The sequence below is a fragment of the Garra rufa genome, chromosome 24 (assembly GCF_049309525.1).
Source record: "Garra rufa chromosome 24, GarRuf1.0, whole genome shotgun sequence".
Lineage (NCBI taxonomy): Eukaryota > Metazoa > Chordata > Actinopteri > Cypriniformes > Cyprinidae > Garra > Garra rufa.
This window is the reverse complement of record NC_133384.1, coordinates 28493231-28511584: the sequence shown is the minus strand read 5'-3', so window position 1 is coordinate 28511584 and position 18354 is coordinate 28493231. Positions and strand designations below refer to the sequence as shown.

Sequence of the window (18354 nt, the reverse complement as noted above, 5' to 3'; positions counted from 1 at the left end):
TTCTTGAACTGATCGCTCTCCGACTCGCCGTTGAAGCGAGAACCTAGCCACTTCCCAGAAGTGTGAGTGGGCTTTGACGAAGAGTGATATCCAACGATCCTTCCTCAATCTCAAGCTCTTTTCCTGGTTTGTCTGACCCACTCAGACTAACAGGAATTTCTCTGCCCTACACAGACTATAAAGAAAGAGGTACTACTACATGCTATACTACGACGGCGTTTTAGTGCCATTTAAAAAAAAATAAAAATATTACAGATTACGAGATCCAAGTCATAATATTTTGAGAATAAAGTTAAAATTGCGAGAATAAAGTTGAAATTGTGTGAAAAAAAGTCAAAATATTTACAGAATAAAGTCGAAGTAGTTCAACAATAAAGTCAAAATTATAATAATAAAGTCAAAATGTTTTGAAAATAAAGTCAAAATTACAAGAAAAAAGTCAAAGTGCTTTGAGAATAAAGTTGAATTTTTTCAGGAATCAAATTAATTAATTTGTAGCAATTACGAGATATGTCTATTACAATAATGTGTTTTTCACACTATTTTATGCACCATGACAGATCGCTGTAGTCCCCTGAGTTTAAGTGGCATATGTGAATCAGTCATCTTTCTGATTATAATGAGACTTTTTTTTACTACTTTATTATTATAATGATTTCTTCTGATGTTCCTTCATGTTTATATCATGCTATAAACTTAAAATAAAGAGGAAAACACATTTATAATTTCTATTTCGTGATAAAACTGACAGAATTTGAATTAAATTATTCTCAGCACATTTTCACTTTATTTTCAGAATTTTGACTTTATTGAAGAATATTTCTCATAATATTGACTTTATTCTCGTAATTTTGACTTTATTCTTGTAATATTTCGACTTTATTATCGTAGATTTGTTTATTTTTTAACGCCATTGTACTATACATTACCAAATTACATAATATTTTGACTTTATTAATTATTCTCATAATTTTTACTTTATTCTCAAAATATTTTCACTTTATTTTCAGAATATTGTCTTTATTGATGAAATATTTAAAATGTGACCCTGGACCACAAAACCAGTCTTAAGTCGCTGGGGTATGTTTGTAGCAATGGCCAAAAATACATTGCATGGGTCAAAATTATAGATTTTTTTTTTTATGCCAAAAATCATTAGGGAGTTAAGTAAAGATCATGTTCCATGAAGATTTTTGTAATATTCCTACTGTAAATATATCAAAATGTAATTTTTGATTAGTAATATGCATTGTTAAGAACCTAATTAATATGCATTGTTAAGAACCTAATTTGGACAACTTTAAAGGCGATTTTCTCAGTATTTTGATTTTTTTGCACCCTCAGATTCCTCATTTTCAAATAGATGTATCTCGGCCAAATATTGTCTTATCCTAACAAACCATACATCAATAGAAAGCTTATTTATTGAGCTTTCATGTGATGCATACATCTCAGCTTTGTAAAATTAAACCTTATGACTGGTTTTGTGGTCCAGGGTCACAAATTTATTCTCTAAATATTTTGACTTTATTCTCGTAATTTCGATTTTTATTCTCAAAATATTTCAAATACATTCTAATAATATTTTGACTTTATTTTCTGAATTTCGACTTCATTCTCTGAATATTTAGACTTCATTCTCATAATTTTGACTTTATTCTCAAAACATTTTCACTTTATTTTCAGAATTTTGACTTTATTGATGAAATATTTAAAATTTATTCTTTAAATATTTTGACTTTATTATCGTAATTTAGATTTTTATTCTCGAAATATTTCAACTGTTTTCTGATAATATTTTGACTTTATTCTCGGAATTTCGACTTTATTCTCGAAATATTTAGACTTTATTCTCATAATTTTGACTCGAAACATTTTTATTTTATTTTATGAATCTTGACTTTATTGAAGAATATATAAAATTTATTCTCATAATTTTGACTTTTTTTGAAATATTTAAACTTTATTCTCATAATTTTGACTTTATTCTCAAAACATTTTCACTTTTTTTCAGAATTTTCACTTTATTAATGAAGTATTTCAAATTTATTCTCTAAATATTTTTACTTTATTCTCATAATTTCGACTTTATTCTCGAAATATTTAGACTTTATTCTCATAATTTTGACTCGAAACATTTTTATTTTATTTTATGAATCTTGACTTTATTGAAGAATATATAAAATTTATTATCCTAATTTTGACTTTATTCTCAAAATATTTTGACTTTATTCTCAAAACATTTTCACTTTATTCTCAGAAATTTAAAACCTAGAACTAAATATTTTTTACTTTATTCTCGTAATTTCAACTTTATTCTCTAAACATTTTGACTTTATTATTGTAATTTTAACTTTATTCTCAATATATTTTGACTTTATTCTCATAATTTTGTCTTTATTCTTGTAATATTTCGACTTTATTATCGTAATCTTAGATTTTTTTTTATTTTTTAACATGGCACTAAAACGCTATCATACTATGCATTAGCAAATTACCAAACTACAAATACAAAATGCTACACGAGCTACACTTATAGAATAAAAATAGCAGCTTACTGAACATACTACTCCATAAGAGTACTACTCCATTGCTCTAACACATGGTGTCAAACAAACAGAGCTGTTGTAAAATCAGCTGCAATTGGTTTTAAAATGACAAACGGCCTTTCTTCTGTCTGAAATATTATTATTGTTTAATCAAATTATTTTTAATCCAAAGGGGATGATCTAAGAGCCTGTCTTTTGCAGCATTATTACGTTATGGATTTCTCACTCTCCTCACACAGGACTATAATAAGGGGGTTTAAGGTGAGGCTGTGTTTTATAGTGGGTTCAGAGTCTGTGCTGGCTTTTTTTTAATAATGTCCTGTCAATCTCAGTCCTTCAAAACACTCCACCGGCTCCTAGAGAGTCATGAGGTACAACAGCTGCCAGGAGGCATGCGTCGCTCTACTCACACACACACACACACACACACACACACACACACACACACACACACACACACACAAACAAACCTGCTCAAGACTGAAAAGAAAGTTTTGGCATGCACAACATTTTTGTACATGCTAAGGTCATATCTGTGGTATGTGCTGCTGTTGTTGTCCCAGAAGCATATGGTGAGTGTTTAATAGTGCTAGTTTACTTCTGGGGAAACATTCTGTGTGTTGGATTGAAAGCTCTGTCTCCTGCCATTTGAATTGACAGTGGTGGTGTAGTCCTGAGGCTGGAATTACAGACAGCACTGGATTTCTAAAGGCTAACTGTCCTTCTGTTAAAGTTTTAACATTTGACATGCACTGCATTCTTTGAAAGAAAGGTCCTACAAGTATTCTGCATCTTTTGGAAGGGTAAACACTCCCTAAAGCGACAGTTCAACCAAAAGCGAAGCTCTGCCATCATTCACATTCAAACCTGTTTGACTTTCTGTCTTGTTTTTAGTTTGCATTTTCTTTTTCAGACTTTTTGACTCAAGTGACTTTTATTGAATGAAAAAAAAAAAACAACAACAACTGAAAACTTATTCTGAATATCTACTGTTCTACAAAAGGAAAAGTAAGTCATACAGGTTTGGAACTACATGATGATAAGTGACAGATTTTTTTCCTTATTTTATCTCTTTAACAACAAAAGAATAGCAAAAAGAAGGCGCTTTGGAACTGCTATGTATGGAAATATGTACCATAGTAGGCTATACTGTGGGGTCCCAATGTTTCATTTAATCCTGGAAATAAACTGAAAGGTTTATGATTTTGATTATGATTCAGAATGTTCTTTTAACCCAAATCTGTAGGGCTTATGCAGCTCAGGTGCTACTGTCAATAAAGCTAAATAGGGACATATTAAATAGAAATTCAGAAATTCACATTTTACTGACATATTTGTGACCCTGGACCACAAAACATTTGAAACTGAGATTTATACATCATCTGAAAGCTTAATAAATACATTTCCATTGATGTATGGTTTGTTAGAGGAGGACAACATTTGGAAAATGATACTACTTGAAAATCTAGAATCTAAGGGTGCAAAAAAAAATTAAAAATCTAAATACTGAGAAAATCATCTTTAAAGTTGTCCAAATGAAGTTCTTAGCAATGCATATTACTAATCAAAAATTAAGTTTTGATTTATTTATAGTAGGAAATTTACAAAATATCATCATGGAACATGATCTTTACTTTATATCCTAATGATTTTTGGCATAAAAAGAAAATCAATGATTTTGTGGTCCAACAGTGTTGGGGGAAAACACATTACAAGCAACGCAAGTTATAATAATATTAATAATATTACTTTTTCCAAGTAACTAGTAAAATAGCGTAAAGAGTTACTTTTTTCACCCCATTTATTGATTAAAAGCTCTCCTGTCCCCATGTTGAGAGAAATCAGGAATAAGATGTTACTTTAGTTCTAGAATAAATGTGAAAATGCATTAATTCATCTCATTCACTTAAAAAAAAAATAGATACAGTATTCTATGTTTATATGTATTAACCCTTGTGTGTTCAAAAAAAGTTAAACATGCAAACGTGCAAAATGGACAAAAATGTCCATGTCCAAAAACTGTCATATATAAAATATGATTTATCAAAATTTTTTTCCACTTTCACTGATGTCAATTTTTTAACCAGCATCTGTTCTATCCATAGATACCAAACATTCATTAATTTTCAGAAATGTAACCCTTTAAATGCTGGTTTGTTTGCATAATGCCACAGGTGTTTTTTTATGAAAAATGAAAAATAGTAGTAATTTCCATATACTAAATGCTGAGCAGAATTTTTTTCTTTGCTTATTAGATTCTTGTGTGTGTCAGTGAAGAACAACAACATCAATTTTGAAGCATTTATTTGTTGATGTAGTGTTAGATTTTTTTTTTTTTAATGTATATGCCAAATTTGAAAAAATGGCACAATCTAGTAAATTTTTTTTTAAAATATTAAATTTGAAGCCTTGCTGATAGAATGAATGCCTATTAGCAAATATGGCATTATTTTATAGTCAAATGGCCCTGGGTTAAAAAATTGCAGTTTTAATGGGTTTCAATGTGGACATTTTTGTCCTTAAGGTCCTGAGTGTGAGTATTTTTTGTATGGAGGGTAAAATTTATTTTTTTGAAGGAAATGATGGTGAAATATTAAAATGTCAATAAAAATGAACACCTGAGCCAAAATTTATGCAGCTGACATTAACACAGGCACACTTATAACAAATAACAAAACTGAAATGGACAAATATGTCCATAAGGTCGCACAAGGGTTAAATCCCATTTTATTAACCAATGTCTTTGCTGCCGACCTTCGATGATCCAATTCATCCATACTAATAAGCCAAAATTACTCAAGATAATCTATCATTTGTTTTCCTTATTTTTATTGCTGAAGAACTGACATTTTTTCTTCTGCGCTCTACTGAAAAGACGTGAATTTACTTTTCTCTAAGCCTGAGGCTTTTGGTGTGAAAAGGCTTTTACATTTGCAAAAAATAGAACTTCTTATATTAAAAAGAAACAAGCAAACCCTGCCCAGATTTAAAAAACACGGCAAAGGAATGTAACGCATTACTTTTTGTAACTTAATCACTATCTCAAGCATTTTGTTTATATCTACAGAAATAAATGTTTTTTTAAAAGTATGTTTGATAGCCCTTCTTAAAGTTTAGAAGTGACTGTGTTGTTCGACGTTCGGTGTCAGAGTTCCTGTGAGGACCTGGTTTTAAACTGCAAGTAGGGTAATGGCTTCTGGGGAGACACCATGAGCGCATTGTGAAAGGTAGGACAGCAGTAAGAGAGATGGTTTATGGTCAGAGTAAAAGGACATGTGAGCCTTGTTATCCACAAACACAGAGCCCATATTGTTCTTTCCAGTAAGTGTAATGGGAATGTGTGTGTGCGTGTGTGTACTCACAGATATTTGCTGTGCCCTTGGGGATGGGGAGATAGGATCCTGCGCTCCAAGCTCTGGCCTGATAATTCCTCTTACAGCGGCCACAGTCAGGCCCCGTGGTGTTGTGCTCACACTCGCAAGTCAGTTTCTCTTTGTCATAGATGCAGCTGTTGGCGTGAAGGTTGCACTTGCACCTGTCACGGTGAAAGAAAAAAAGAGAAATAAAACATATGCCCTTGTGGATTTTCAATCGTGGAGTTCAATTACACCCGAGAGGGAGAAAAAATTGGAACCAGCACTTAGAGACCAGAGTGACCTTGTAAATCATTTGCATTTCAAGTAAACGTGCATCTGCATGTGGGGGTATTCTGAAGCTTCCAGAAAGTGACTTCAAAACCTTGCACATGGTGTCAAGGATTCTGCAAAATCCACATCATTATTTTTCAGTTTTTTCTTTCCTCTCGAAAGATAGGTTATTTATAATTATCCCACTGGAAAAGAAATAATTACATACAGGTCATGCTTTCAAAGAGAGACAGAAAACAGTTAAATAATCTAAAAAATACATGTTGCACTCTTTTGATTATTTACAGATTTTTTTTTTTGCATATATTCTATTTAATATCAATAAGCACTTGTGTGAATGTTTTTAATCCTCAGAAGCTGTTTTAAATGTTGTTGGTAATACATTCAGTATGGCCACTGAGGACAAACCTAAGCAAGCTTTGCTCCCCCCGTTTTCTCTCTAAGCACGGAAATTGATTTTGTATGCAGGAAGGCAAAAGATGGATATTTCTGTGGCACACATGCAGTAGTGACGCAAAGAAATGTGATGCAGTTATGTGAAACTGTTCTGCAGCTAGAACTTGTTTATATGTGTCTGTTTTCAGTTCACCTGTGATTCTTGCTTGTAATTTAAAAAGAAATTGATCATCACTTACACACATATATATTTTAAACTCATTTACTAAATCTGTATCATCAACCATCCAAACCATAACCTTTATTTGTTCTAAATCCACCTTGTTTCTCCACAAGATTACTTTTGTGATTAAGCGTGACTCCCAGGAATCAATTTTTGTGGAGTACGGGAATGCAAAAATAATAATAAAAATGGAAATAGAAAACAGAATTTATACATATAAATGAATGATAAAAATGAATATACAGTTGAGGTCAAAAGTTTACATACACCTCGCGGAATCTACAAAATGTTAATTATTTTACCAAAATAAAAGGGGTCATACAAAATGCATGTTATTTTTTATTTAGTACTGACCTGAATAAGATATTTCACATTCATATTTCAAATACATTTACATATAGTCCACAAGAGAAATTAACATTTGAATTTATAAAAATAACCCTGTTTAAAAGTTTACATATACGCTTGATTCTGAATAATCCACAGCTGTGCTATTTTTGTTTGGTCATGTTTGGTTTGCCCTGGCCGCTGTTAAAAAATCCTTCAGGTCCCACAAATTCTTTGTTTTTTTAGTATTTTTGTGTATTTGAACACTTTCCAACAATGACTGTATGATTCTGAGATCAGTGTTTTCACACTGAGGACAACTGAGGGACTCATATGCAAGTACTACAGAAGGTTCAAATGATCACTGATGCTCCAGAAGGAAACATGATGCATTAAGAGCCAGGGGTGTAAACTTTTGAACAGAATGAAGATGTGTACATTTTTCTTATTTTGCCTAAATATCATATTTTTTTCATTTAGTACTGCCCTTCTGAAACTACAGAAGAGTTAAATTTACCCTGATCTTCAAATTCAGAAGTTTACACCCCTTAATGCATTGTGTTTCCTTCTGGAGCATCAGTGAGCAATTGAATCTCCTGTAATAGTTGCATATAAGTCCCTCAGTTGTCCTCAGTGTGAAAAGATGGATCTCAAAATCATACAGTCATTGCTGGAAAGGGTTCAAATACACAAAAATGCTGAAAAACCAACAAAGTTTTGAAAATTTGAAATTGAAGAACAGCGGGTAGTTTAACTGTTAGCGACAAACAAGGGACTCATGAACAGCTATCACTAAACAAAAAACACGTATCAAGCGTATGTAAACTTTTAAACGGCGTCATTTTGATAAATTAAACTATTATTTTCTCTTCTGGACTATATGTAAATATCTTTTATGTAAAATATATTATTCAGGTCAGTACTAAATAAAAAAATAACATGCATTTTGTATGACCCCTCATATTTTGGTAAAATAATTAACATTTTGCAGATTCTGCAAGGTACAACTTTTGCCCTCAACTGTAAATATATAACCACTTGGCCCACTTGCCTCTAATGTAAATGTATTGCTATAAATATTTTACATTATTATTATAGCTGAAATAACACGCTGTGGTAATAAACATCCCGTCACAGATGCCGTCCACAGATATTAAGTTAGAAAAAAAAACTGAATTCCTTTAATGTTGCACAGCATCCTTCTAACAGATTAAAGTAACATTGTAAAAAAAATCAAAAGCTGATCAGTCGCTAGTCTTTGATCTAACTTTTTCCAGACTGAAGCTCCTCGCGGATTACGGGCATAACCAGGCTCTTGATGTCTGCCGTCTCTCTTTCTCACGCAGGTGTACGGTCTGCTCTGCGTGGGCACAGAGGAGCATTATTAAAACCATTAAAACCGGTGTGTCCGAAGGGGCTGATAAATGTGATGCACCGAATCACGTTTGGAAGTGACAAATGACTGCTCAGGCCCCGCAGGTATACACGGGCAGAATAAATGAGAGGGCATTATTCTCCAGACACCCTGATTTGCATCTCATTACCTATAGGTTTTTTTTTATTTAATTTAACAGAAGGGCATGTCAAATCTGGAGATTCTAGGACATCCTCTTTTAAAACTGGCACCTGTCAGCTAAGCATGAATCTGTTGCTTCTGTAAAATGTCAGCAAGCTTGCCCACATAAAATCTTCCAGCAAATAATGACATATGATGCAAATTAGTCACTGATATTATAGTGGGTCATTAAACTGCATATAAACAGGGAGTAATAGACTTCTGAGACATATTAAAACCACACAAGAGTAAAACCCATAAAATCAGGCTGTTTTACAGTGACATGCAACATTTCAAGTGGGCAACGAGGTACTTATTCAGTAAGAGCTATGCATTGCGATGAATGGCTCACCAGCTTGAACTAACAAGGCTGGTCCGGTGACTGAACAAAACAAAGCCATCGAGCTGCAAGGAGTAAAAGGCATGCATGGCATTCTGATGAGGCCTCCTTGTTCAGTTCAGGTGGAGGTCTCAGATTCCACACTGCACTCCTTGTAGCTTGACCTTCATATCCTCTTATCACCAGTAACATTTTAATCACGGTGTTGATACGAGGCAGAGCTGTGCTGCTGATGTAATGAAGGGGACACAGCAAGGGCCCGCCAGGTCTCTTTGCCGTCGGCATGGTAGCATCGCTAACAGAAACGAAACATTCTCGTTCCAGTCTGGTCACCAGGGGAGACGGGGTGCAATAGCTGCCTCAAGGAGAAGCGCAGTAAAAAAATATATTTAATTAGACTTTAATGCCAAAGCTGCTCTCCAGGGCTCCGCCATAGAAACTGTCTGTCTTAATTTAAAGGAACTGTATGTAAGAAATTTATTTTAGTTAATCATAAAATGGCCCTGACATGTCACTAGACATTAAGAAATCATGTTCATTTCAAATAAAAAATATATCACTGACAACAGTGGTCCGGCCAGGATATTGTTATTTAAAAGTGAAAGTTGCAGCCCATGACTGATGTTATTGTTGTCATTTTGTGTTTTGGTCTGAGGCTCCACCCTCCAGCTATCTACCAATCACGAAGTCAGTAGAGTTTTGTCATCCGGGTTGCCAGCTCTGTTACAGCTGCGTTACAGCTGCAGCTATGAATGTGTCGGATAAAACATGTATCAATCTATGTTCCGACTGAAATGTGGTATTACACCGTGTCTACACCGGACGCAACAGTTGTCGCGCCGCAACAGCCAAAGTCTGTCTACACTGGACGCGACAAAGCGACCGTTGCAAATCATTTAAACTTTGTGTGAGCATGTCATAAATAGAACGCGGCAGCAGATTACTGTCGGGGATTTGCCGTGTCGCGCCGCATCCATAGCATCAAGTGTAGACAGAATAATAGGTTCTATTGTATTTTGTCGCGTCGCGCCGCTCGCGTTCGGTGTAGACACGGTGTTACAGTACATCTTTACGAAATATTTGGCTAATCGCCATTAGTAAATTTTTGCGATACATAATTCCTTCGCAAAAAACATCTCTCGTGAAGCAACAGAAGAAAAAAAAAATACTGTGTAGGACTCGTCACTTGCCATTGGAAGCTCCTTGTAGCAGCCTACGTTCCTGCTGGATCCTGCAACCTCGAGTCAGGGAGGATGGGGAGGGGATACACCGTTCTACAATATTTTGAAAGTGATTGCAGTACCAGTTTTGGCCACAATCCTACATACGGTTCCTTTAACCAGGGCTATGCCATATTCGCAAACACAACCTTGTTCTGATAAAGGATTACGGTGAATGTGCTTGTGCATTTTGCTTGTGACTGTCCATTCAAAAATGAAAAGTTAAAAGCTATATAATTATTTACTCATATAATTCCAAACCTGTATGCATTAGTATAGAACATATATAGGCCATTCTACAAAATTGGTTCAGAGTCTCTGAAAAAAAAGTGTCTTTTTACACATATTTTGTATATGCATATTGTATATTATCCAAGGTACACATTTCTAGTATTTGTGCAGTTAATTCTTAAATTGTATTTTCAGAAATTTTGGAATATTTGTGTCACAAATTTGTCACTAATGACGCACAGTCATACATCATTTAATAAGAAGTGTTACATTGACCTATTAAGATTTTGCTTACATCTTCCTTGCAAATATATATTTTTTCTATTTTATTAAAACGTTTTCTGAGGTAAATCAATAACAGTTACAATTTTAACAATATTTCAAGTGTGATTTATGAGATTTGTTGTAGTTTGAATCCAGTTTTTGTTTGTAAAAGGCAAAACGTTAATCATACTGATTTTAAACTTAAGGATTCATTCATATATATATATATCAAGCTTACTGATATGTTAAATATTATTGTGGGTTTCAATTTATAATAAAAGGATTTTAGTAAACATCTAAGATTTGAATACTTAAATGCCTTTTAAATGTGTTTTTTGGTTGTGGGACAGCAGTGGAACAAATCACTGTGTAGAAATAAATGTGTAATTCTAATTAGGTTGTGTGATTAAACAGATGGCTAACATGCTACAAAGAAGGAGGTTTTTGTTCAGGTAGCTTTGAGTCTAGCAAAAAAGTTTAAAGGCTGAATGTCCTCCTTGAAAGGCAGGAGGCAGAACATGCTGCTAATAGTGATTTATTTATTTATCTTTTATTGAAATACTAGCCTGAAGCGCAGAGTCTGTGACCTCCAAAATAATGGAAGCTTGATTGACAATAAGAGCACAAAACAACATCGTACTTTCTCTCTTTAAATGGTCCTTTCAGCTGACCTCTTGAAAAGAGCAGCTCATCTACATCAATTTATATCTTCTTATCTGATCTCGTGCCAATTTGGAAAACCGAAAGCAAAACAGCACGTGGTTCTCAAGCCGCCTTGTGCCGTCCCGACTTATCAGGGGATAATTATTAGCAATTATCTCCAAATGAAGCTTACACATGCACGGCTAAGCATGCAGATCCAACCACAACAGGCTGAGCGAAGACAGAATGGCCTGTGAGCGAACTAACTAAGTGAAGTAATTATGTTTAATTAAATGTGCAGGTGTTATTGTAACACAGAGAACAAGGTCAAAACTCTCACTAAAATAATTGTTTGCTCATGTCAGCGTATAAAAACCATTGTGCAAATTGTAGAGACAAAGAGGCTAAATTAAACAATGCAACAACAATACAATGCATTGAAAAGAGTGTTGCTGAGTGATTTGGATGTTGCATAGCTTTAGAAGACTTGGAATTTAGCGCACAACCACATGCACTAATTTAACATTTTTAATGACTTTTTTTTTAAAGAAAATCCAACCTGATGTCTGCATCCCAAGTCCAATTCCATACAAAAACAATTACAAGTGCTCGTTATTTTACTGCCTCCAGTGTTCATTTCTGTTGGAAACTGCAGTGATATGTACTTATCGGTATGTTTTTGAATACCAATTTTGCATCTTTCGAAAAAATTCCCACAGGTACGTTTTCGTCATGAGATCAGGTAGAGAAAATCATATGGGTTTGGAACAACATAGGATTGAGTTTGTTGGCAAAACTGACAAAATTAAACATCATTTGGAATATATATTAACATTAAAAGCAAAATATAGATATTTAATGTGTCTATCACAAGGGATCTTGGAGCACAGGCAAAGTGCTATGATTCTGAAATGGACTCAAGTCCCCAAATGCAGAATTCAGGTCTGTAGCCATTCAGGTGTGGTATCTTGGGCTTTTCAAGAAACAATGGCTGAGCTTTTGAAGCAGATGGGAAAACTGCAGTGCTGGGCAGTGCTGCTTTCAAACATCCAGTTGCTAAAATGTTCAAACTAACACATCCTTCCCAGCACATTGTTACATTTCTGTCCTTTTCTTTACTTTTTTTATTTTTATTTTTTTTATCATCGATCAGTAATTTTGTTCAGGAGCATCTGAACTTGTTTTCCATTTGTTGAAGATATTAGCTGAATTTTGATGATAGGTTTGAGATTTCTGACTGTTTTTCTTCTTGTAGTTCATGCAATTGTGTAGGCTTTCCAACCTGGTGTCATGACGAAAAAGTACCTGTGGGAATGTACGGTTTCGTCATGAGATCAGGTTGAGGCTTTTTCATATTTTAGAAAGCTGGTTCAAAATTGTTCCTCCACATATTTAAAAAAAAAAACAAATTTCACTATATATATAATGCCAAGTTCTTAGATACCTTTGTTTCTTTAATTTCTGATCTATTTGGTCATCTGCTGCTGCAACTCTAAAAACAAGCTTCAAAAAGGATGTAGACACCAACTAAAATAAAAGAAGTGAATTTCTGAATAGTCCGCAAATTCTGTCATCATTTACTCCACGTTGTGTCATGAAAATGTCTTCTTTTTGTCCATACAATGAAAGTCACACTGCAAAAAATGTCTTGTTTTCAGACAAAATATCTAAAAATTCTTAAATCAAGAAGGATTTTCTAGACGAGTAAAAATTATTGTCTTGTTTTCAACAAGCAAAATAATCTGCCAATGGGGTAAGAAAAATAATCTTGTTTTCTGTTTGAAAGATGTTTGAGATTTTTAATTTTTTTTGCTTACCCCATTGGCAGATTATTTGGCTTGTTCTAAGCAAAAACTCACTTAATTTTGACTTTTTCTGGAAACAAGAAAATAATTTTTACTTGTCTAGAAAATCCTTCTTGATTTAGGAATTTGTAGATATTTTGGCTGTAAACCAGACAAAAAAACGAAGTATGAAAAGCATGCAGTGCAATAGGGTCCATTGTTGTGTTGGATCACAAAGTTAATTGTTTTGGCAAAAACAGTTAAAAGCATTTTCAAAATGTTCAAACAGTGTCTTTAAAAATACCCTTATTTGTGTTCCACAAATGAATGAAGATCATACAGGTTTGCAATGACATGAGGGTGAGTAAATGATGACTATTCATTTAAGGTATCCTCCAGATTTGGTTTACTTTCTGTTTAAAGGGATAGTTCACCCAAAAATGAAAATTCTGTCATTTATTACTCACCCTCACGTCGTTCCAAACCCGTAAATCCTTTGTTTGTCTTCAGATTACAAATTAAAATATTTTTGATGAAATCCGAGAGCTTTCTTACCCTCCGTAGACAGCTAGGGTCCTACCACGTTCAAGATATCAGTGGTTCAACCGTAATTGTTGCGCCAAAAAAAACCTAAAATTACAACTTTATTCAACAATTATTTTCCTTTGCATCACCCTAGCGCCATTTTAGCGAGTACCACGATGCATCCGCACCTATTGTACGCTCAGAGGAAAGCATGCGTATGCATCGTGGTACTCAAAAATGTTGAATCAAGTTATTTTAGTTTTTTGTGCAACAAAAAATATTCATGTAGCTTCAAAAAATGGTTGAACGGGACTATTTTGTCTATGTTCTTGGTACCTTTATGGACCTTCAACGTGTAAGGACCTTTGCTGTCTATAGAGGGTCCGAGAGCTCTTGGATTTCATCAACAGTATCTTAATTTGTGAACTGAAGACGAACAGTTCTTACGGGTTTGGAATGACATGAGGGTGAGTAATTAATGACAGAATTTTCATTAATGGGTGAACTATCCCTTTAACAAAAACATTGAGGCCCATTTTCTAATGGAACCAGACTTGCTTTGTGTATTTTTTTATTTTTGTAAAATGTCTCTCCACTGCATGTATCACTAATCCCACTGCATCTGCCTTTCCCCCTACCATCAATGTAGAGACAAATTTTCCCTTCTCGGTAAAGTGTTTACTTCTCCAACCACTGTAAAGCGATTACTTCAGCCAGTTCTGACTCTTTGTGATTGGCTGTGAGCATCAGCGTGTCATAGGCTGACAAGGTGAGGCCTGAGTACCGTACCTCACTCTGAATCTGAGATAAATGAAACAGGGCATCTTGTGTGCTGACTCTAATTGCCTCCTGACAAACACAGACAACTGCTCCGCAGAACAGCGCAGGAAGTGAGAAGTGAGTGCAATCTCTCTGAGACAGATCTGTGCAACTATTGCTTTTTGCTAAACTGCATGGACTTGACAGCCAGGGAAGTTACAGTCAGGGACAGCTTAATGCTTTGGGGAGCTGAAGATGACCATCTGAGAAACCAACAGACTCTCCTGGGTTGTAACAATAGTTACTAAAAACAGTCGGTAACAACCTGCACCGCATTAACCCTCTCACTCGACCGCTAATGAGCCACAAACATGACAATTCAAGTGGCCTTGGTGGATTTAATGGATACTCTAAAAAGAGGACTGTGGATGTTGTCTAAGGCTCTAGGCTCACAACTATCAGACAGCTTCACATTTGCTAAATAATAATGTTAGCAGGATGCAGTGAGGAGCTAAATTGGAATAAATCTGAATAACCCTGAAGCCAAACATTGCCATTGAAATTACAACACTGTATCTACAATTCGTTTAACAATTTAAGGAACATTTAGTTGTCCTACTTTTGATGTATGCAGCAGTCACAAGCTATTATAGATTGTTAATGTAAGCCCCAAGACATTCGTATTATTCAGGGGTCAGTGAACTAATCACAAGATAAAGAAAAGCTGGAAAAACTGGAGCTGAGCTAATTCTGCATTCAATTCATCTCAAAAAGTTAGAATTACTTCACAGACAGGTTTCAAGTATAGCTCAAGTAAAACATACATGACATAAAAAAGATGTATAAAGCATAAAGGCACTTGATCAAAAGTAACGAGTTAATAAAAATGATAAATCAACAGGCTGCTGTATAAATCTGTATGAAACTTGTGTATTGTATTGGTGATAAAAAAGGCAGACTCTGGGGAGGGTTGTGAGATAAATGTCAAGGAGATTCTGCTAAAATGAAGGAAAAATATTCCTTCATTTCTCCTTGAACACACCTTCACCGGCACCAAAGTGTTTTTCATTTCTTTCTAGCAATTTCAATCCTAAAATTGGATTGTGAAAAGCTCAAATGTCGCATCTATAAATGCAGCATACCTAATCAAAATACTTCTAAATAAAACTAATAATGATGAAAGTTTCATACATACATTACTAAAATTTATTGAATTGAAATTCAAAGAAATGTTGCATTTCAGAAAATGAAACGTTCCTCCACCCTGGTCCACAAAAGTTAATTAAATATGTGACCCTGGACCACAAAACTGAGATGTATGCATCACATGAAAGCTCAATAAATAAGCTTTCTATTGATATATGGTTTGTTTGGATAGGACAATATTTGGCCGAGATACATCTATTTGAAAATGAGGAATCTGAGGGTGCAAAAAAATCAAAATCTGAGAAAATCGCCTTTAAAGTTGTCCAAATTAGGTTCTTAACAATGCATATTACTAATCAAAAATTACATTTTGGTATATTTACAGAAGGAATTTTACAAAAATCTTCATGGAACATGATCTTTACTTAACTCCCTAATGATTTTTGGCAAAAAAATCTATAATTTTGACCCATGTAATGTATTTTTGGCTATTGCTACAAACATACCCCAGCGACTTAAGACTGGTTTTGTGGTCCAGGGTCACATATGATAAAATAGATATGCCATTGCAAAAGATTGCGTAAGATTTTCATTCATCTTCGGAACACAAATTAAGATATTTTTAATGAAATCCAAGAGCTTTTTGACCCAGTGTAGACAGCAACACAACTACCATGTTTAAGGCCCAGAAAGGTTGCAAGGACATTGATAAAATAGTCCATGTGCCATCAGTGGTTCAACCTTAATGTTATAAAGCTAAAATAACGACTTTATTCAATAACTTTTTCTCTTCTGTGGACTATTTTAGACACACAACTATTTTAACAATGTCCTTACTACTTTTCTAGGTCTTGAATGTATTGCTGTCCATGCAAGGTCAGAAAGCTCTTGGATTTCATCAAAAATATCTTTCGAAGATGAACAAAGGTCTTACTGGTTTGGAACGACATGAGGGTGCGTAATCAATGACATAATTTTCAGTATTTTTAATATAAAATAAAGATAAATATATCTTAAAGGAGAAGTTCACTTCCAGAGCAAAACTTTGCAGATAATGTACTCACTCCCTTGTCATCCAGGATGTTCATGTCTTTCTTTCTTCAGTCGTAAAAAAAATGTTTTTCGAGGAAAATATTTCAGGATTTTTCTCGATATAGTTGACTTCTATGGTGCCCTGAGTTTGAACTTCCAACATGCAGTTTAAATGCGTCTTTAAAAGATCCCAAATGCAGTTGTAAACAATCCAAGCCAAGGAAGAAGGGTCTTATCTAGCAAAACAATTTTTTTTTTATTTATTTTTTTGTTAAATTAAAATTTATATACTTTTGTTCCTCAAACTCTTGTCTTGTCTTGCTCTGCCTGAACTTTGTTTTTTTCCAGTTCAAGACAGTTAGGGTATATCGAAAACTCATTTTCTCCCTCAGCTTCAAAATTCATCCTACATTGCTGTTTTACCTTTTTTGTCAAGAGTGTTTGATCTTCTATGCATGTTCAAACACTGGGTCGGTACTTCTGCAGCAATGTAGGATGATTTTGAAATGATTTTTGAAGTTGAGGGAGAAAATGACATGGGAGTTTTTCGACATACCCTAACTGTCTTGAACTAGAAAAAAAAAAAAAAAAAAAAAAAAACAGAAAAAGAGTTCAAGAAGAGCAAGACGAGATTAGCGTTTGAGGTTAAAAAGTATATAAATTTTAATTTAAAAAAATTTATAACGATTGTTTTGTTAGATAAGACCCTGCTCCATCAGCTGGGATCGTTTACAACCGCATTTGGGATCGTTTGAAGCAGCATTTAACTTACTTTTTTGAAATTCAAACTCGGCACTATAGAAGTCCACTATATGAAGAAAAATCCTGAAATGTTTTCCTCAAAATACATAGTTTCTTTACGACTGAAGAAAGAAAGACATGAACATCTTGGATGACAAGGGGTTGAATACAGTACAGACCAAAAGTTTGGACACACCTTCTCATTCAAATGAATGAGAAGGTGTGTCCAAACGTTTGGTCTGTACTGTAGATATGAATTCAAATGAAAAAACGTGTGAAAAAAATATCTTTCAGGTGGTCAAATAGCAAATAGCAAATAGTGGAGCTCTGCAGCTACCTACTGGTAAAAGTTATTTTTTTTACTTTTAAAACTGGATTTTCCAAAAGATGGGCAAAAATCTTACACTAAACCATGTGAAATTATCCATGTTATCCCCATGAATTAAAGTTAGAAATGTGGGTCTTCTATAAAGTGAATTTTACATAAAAAAGCAGTTTTTGTATGAAAACCCATTTAAAAAATATTTATTTATTAATTTATATATATTTAAAAAATATCACTAACCCACTGAAAACTGCACAAATGTAGAGTAAAAACTTTAATAAACAGAAAAATATACAGTACAGACCAAAAGTTTGAACACACCTTCTCCTTCATTTGAATGAGAAGGTGTGTCCAAACTTTTGGTCTGTACTGTACATTATCTGTAAATTTTTGTACTGGAAGTACATTCAAATTTGAATTGCAATTATGCTTTCTGTTTGCTACCTTAATTCAAGTGTACGATAGGTAAAACTGCTCCACAAGTCTGACGGTAAAAAAAAAACTGTAACCATTGTAAAATGCAAAGACAAAGAGAAAGAAATTCCTATTCATCTGCAGATCCCCAGTCCGGTTTACAAAGCATCTCACAGCGCAAGCAGCAGAAAAGCCCTTATAAGCCTGACAGCCGAGCTCAACACACGCCAGCCA

At 34.2% G+C, this 18354-nt stretch overlaps 1 protein-coding gene across 5 annotated transcripts in view; it reads right to left on the bottom strand.

The window, feature by feature from the left end:
• Window positions 1-18354, bottom strand: part of ntng1a (netrin g1a) — a 118159-nt gene that overhangs the window by 23850 nt on the left and 75955 nt on the right. For all 5 annotated transcript variants that reach the window (XM_073830859.1, XM_073830858.1, XM_073830860.1 and 2 more), the window contains exon 4: window positions 5912-6084. In XM_073830859.1, coding sequence (XP_073686960.1) covers window positions 5912-6084 — 173 coding nt within the window. The remainder of the gene's footprint in view (window positions 1-5911; window positions 6085-18354) is intronic.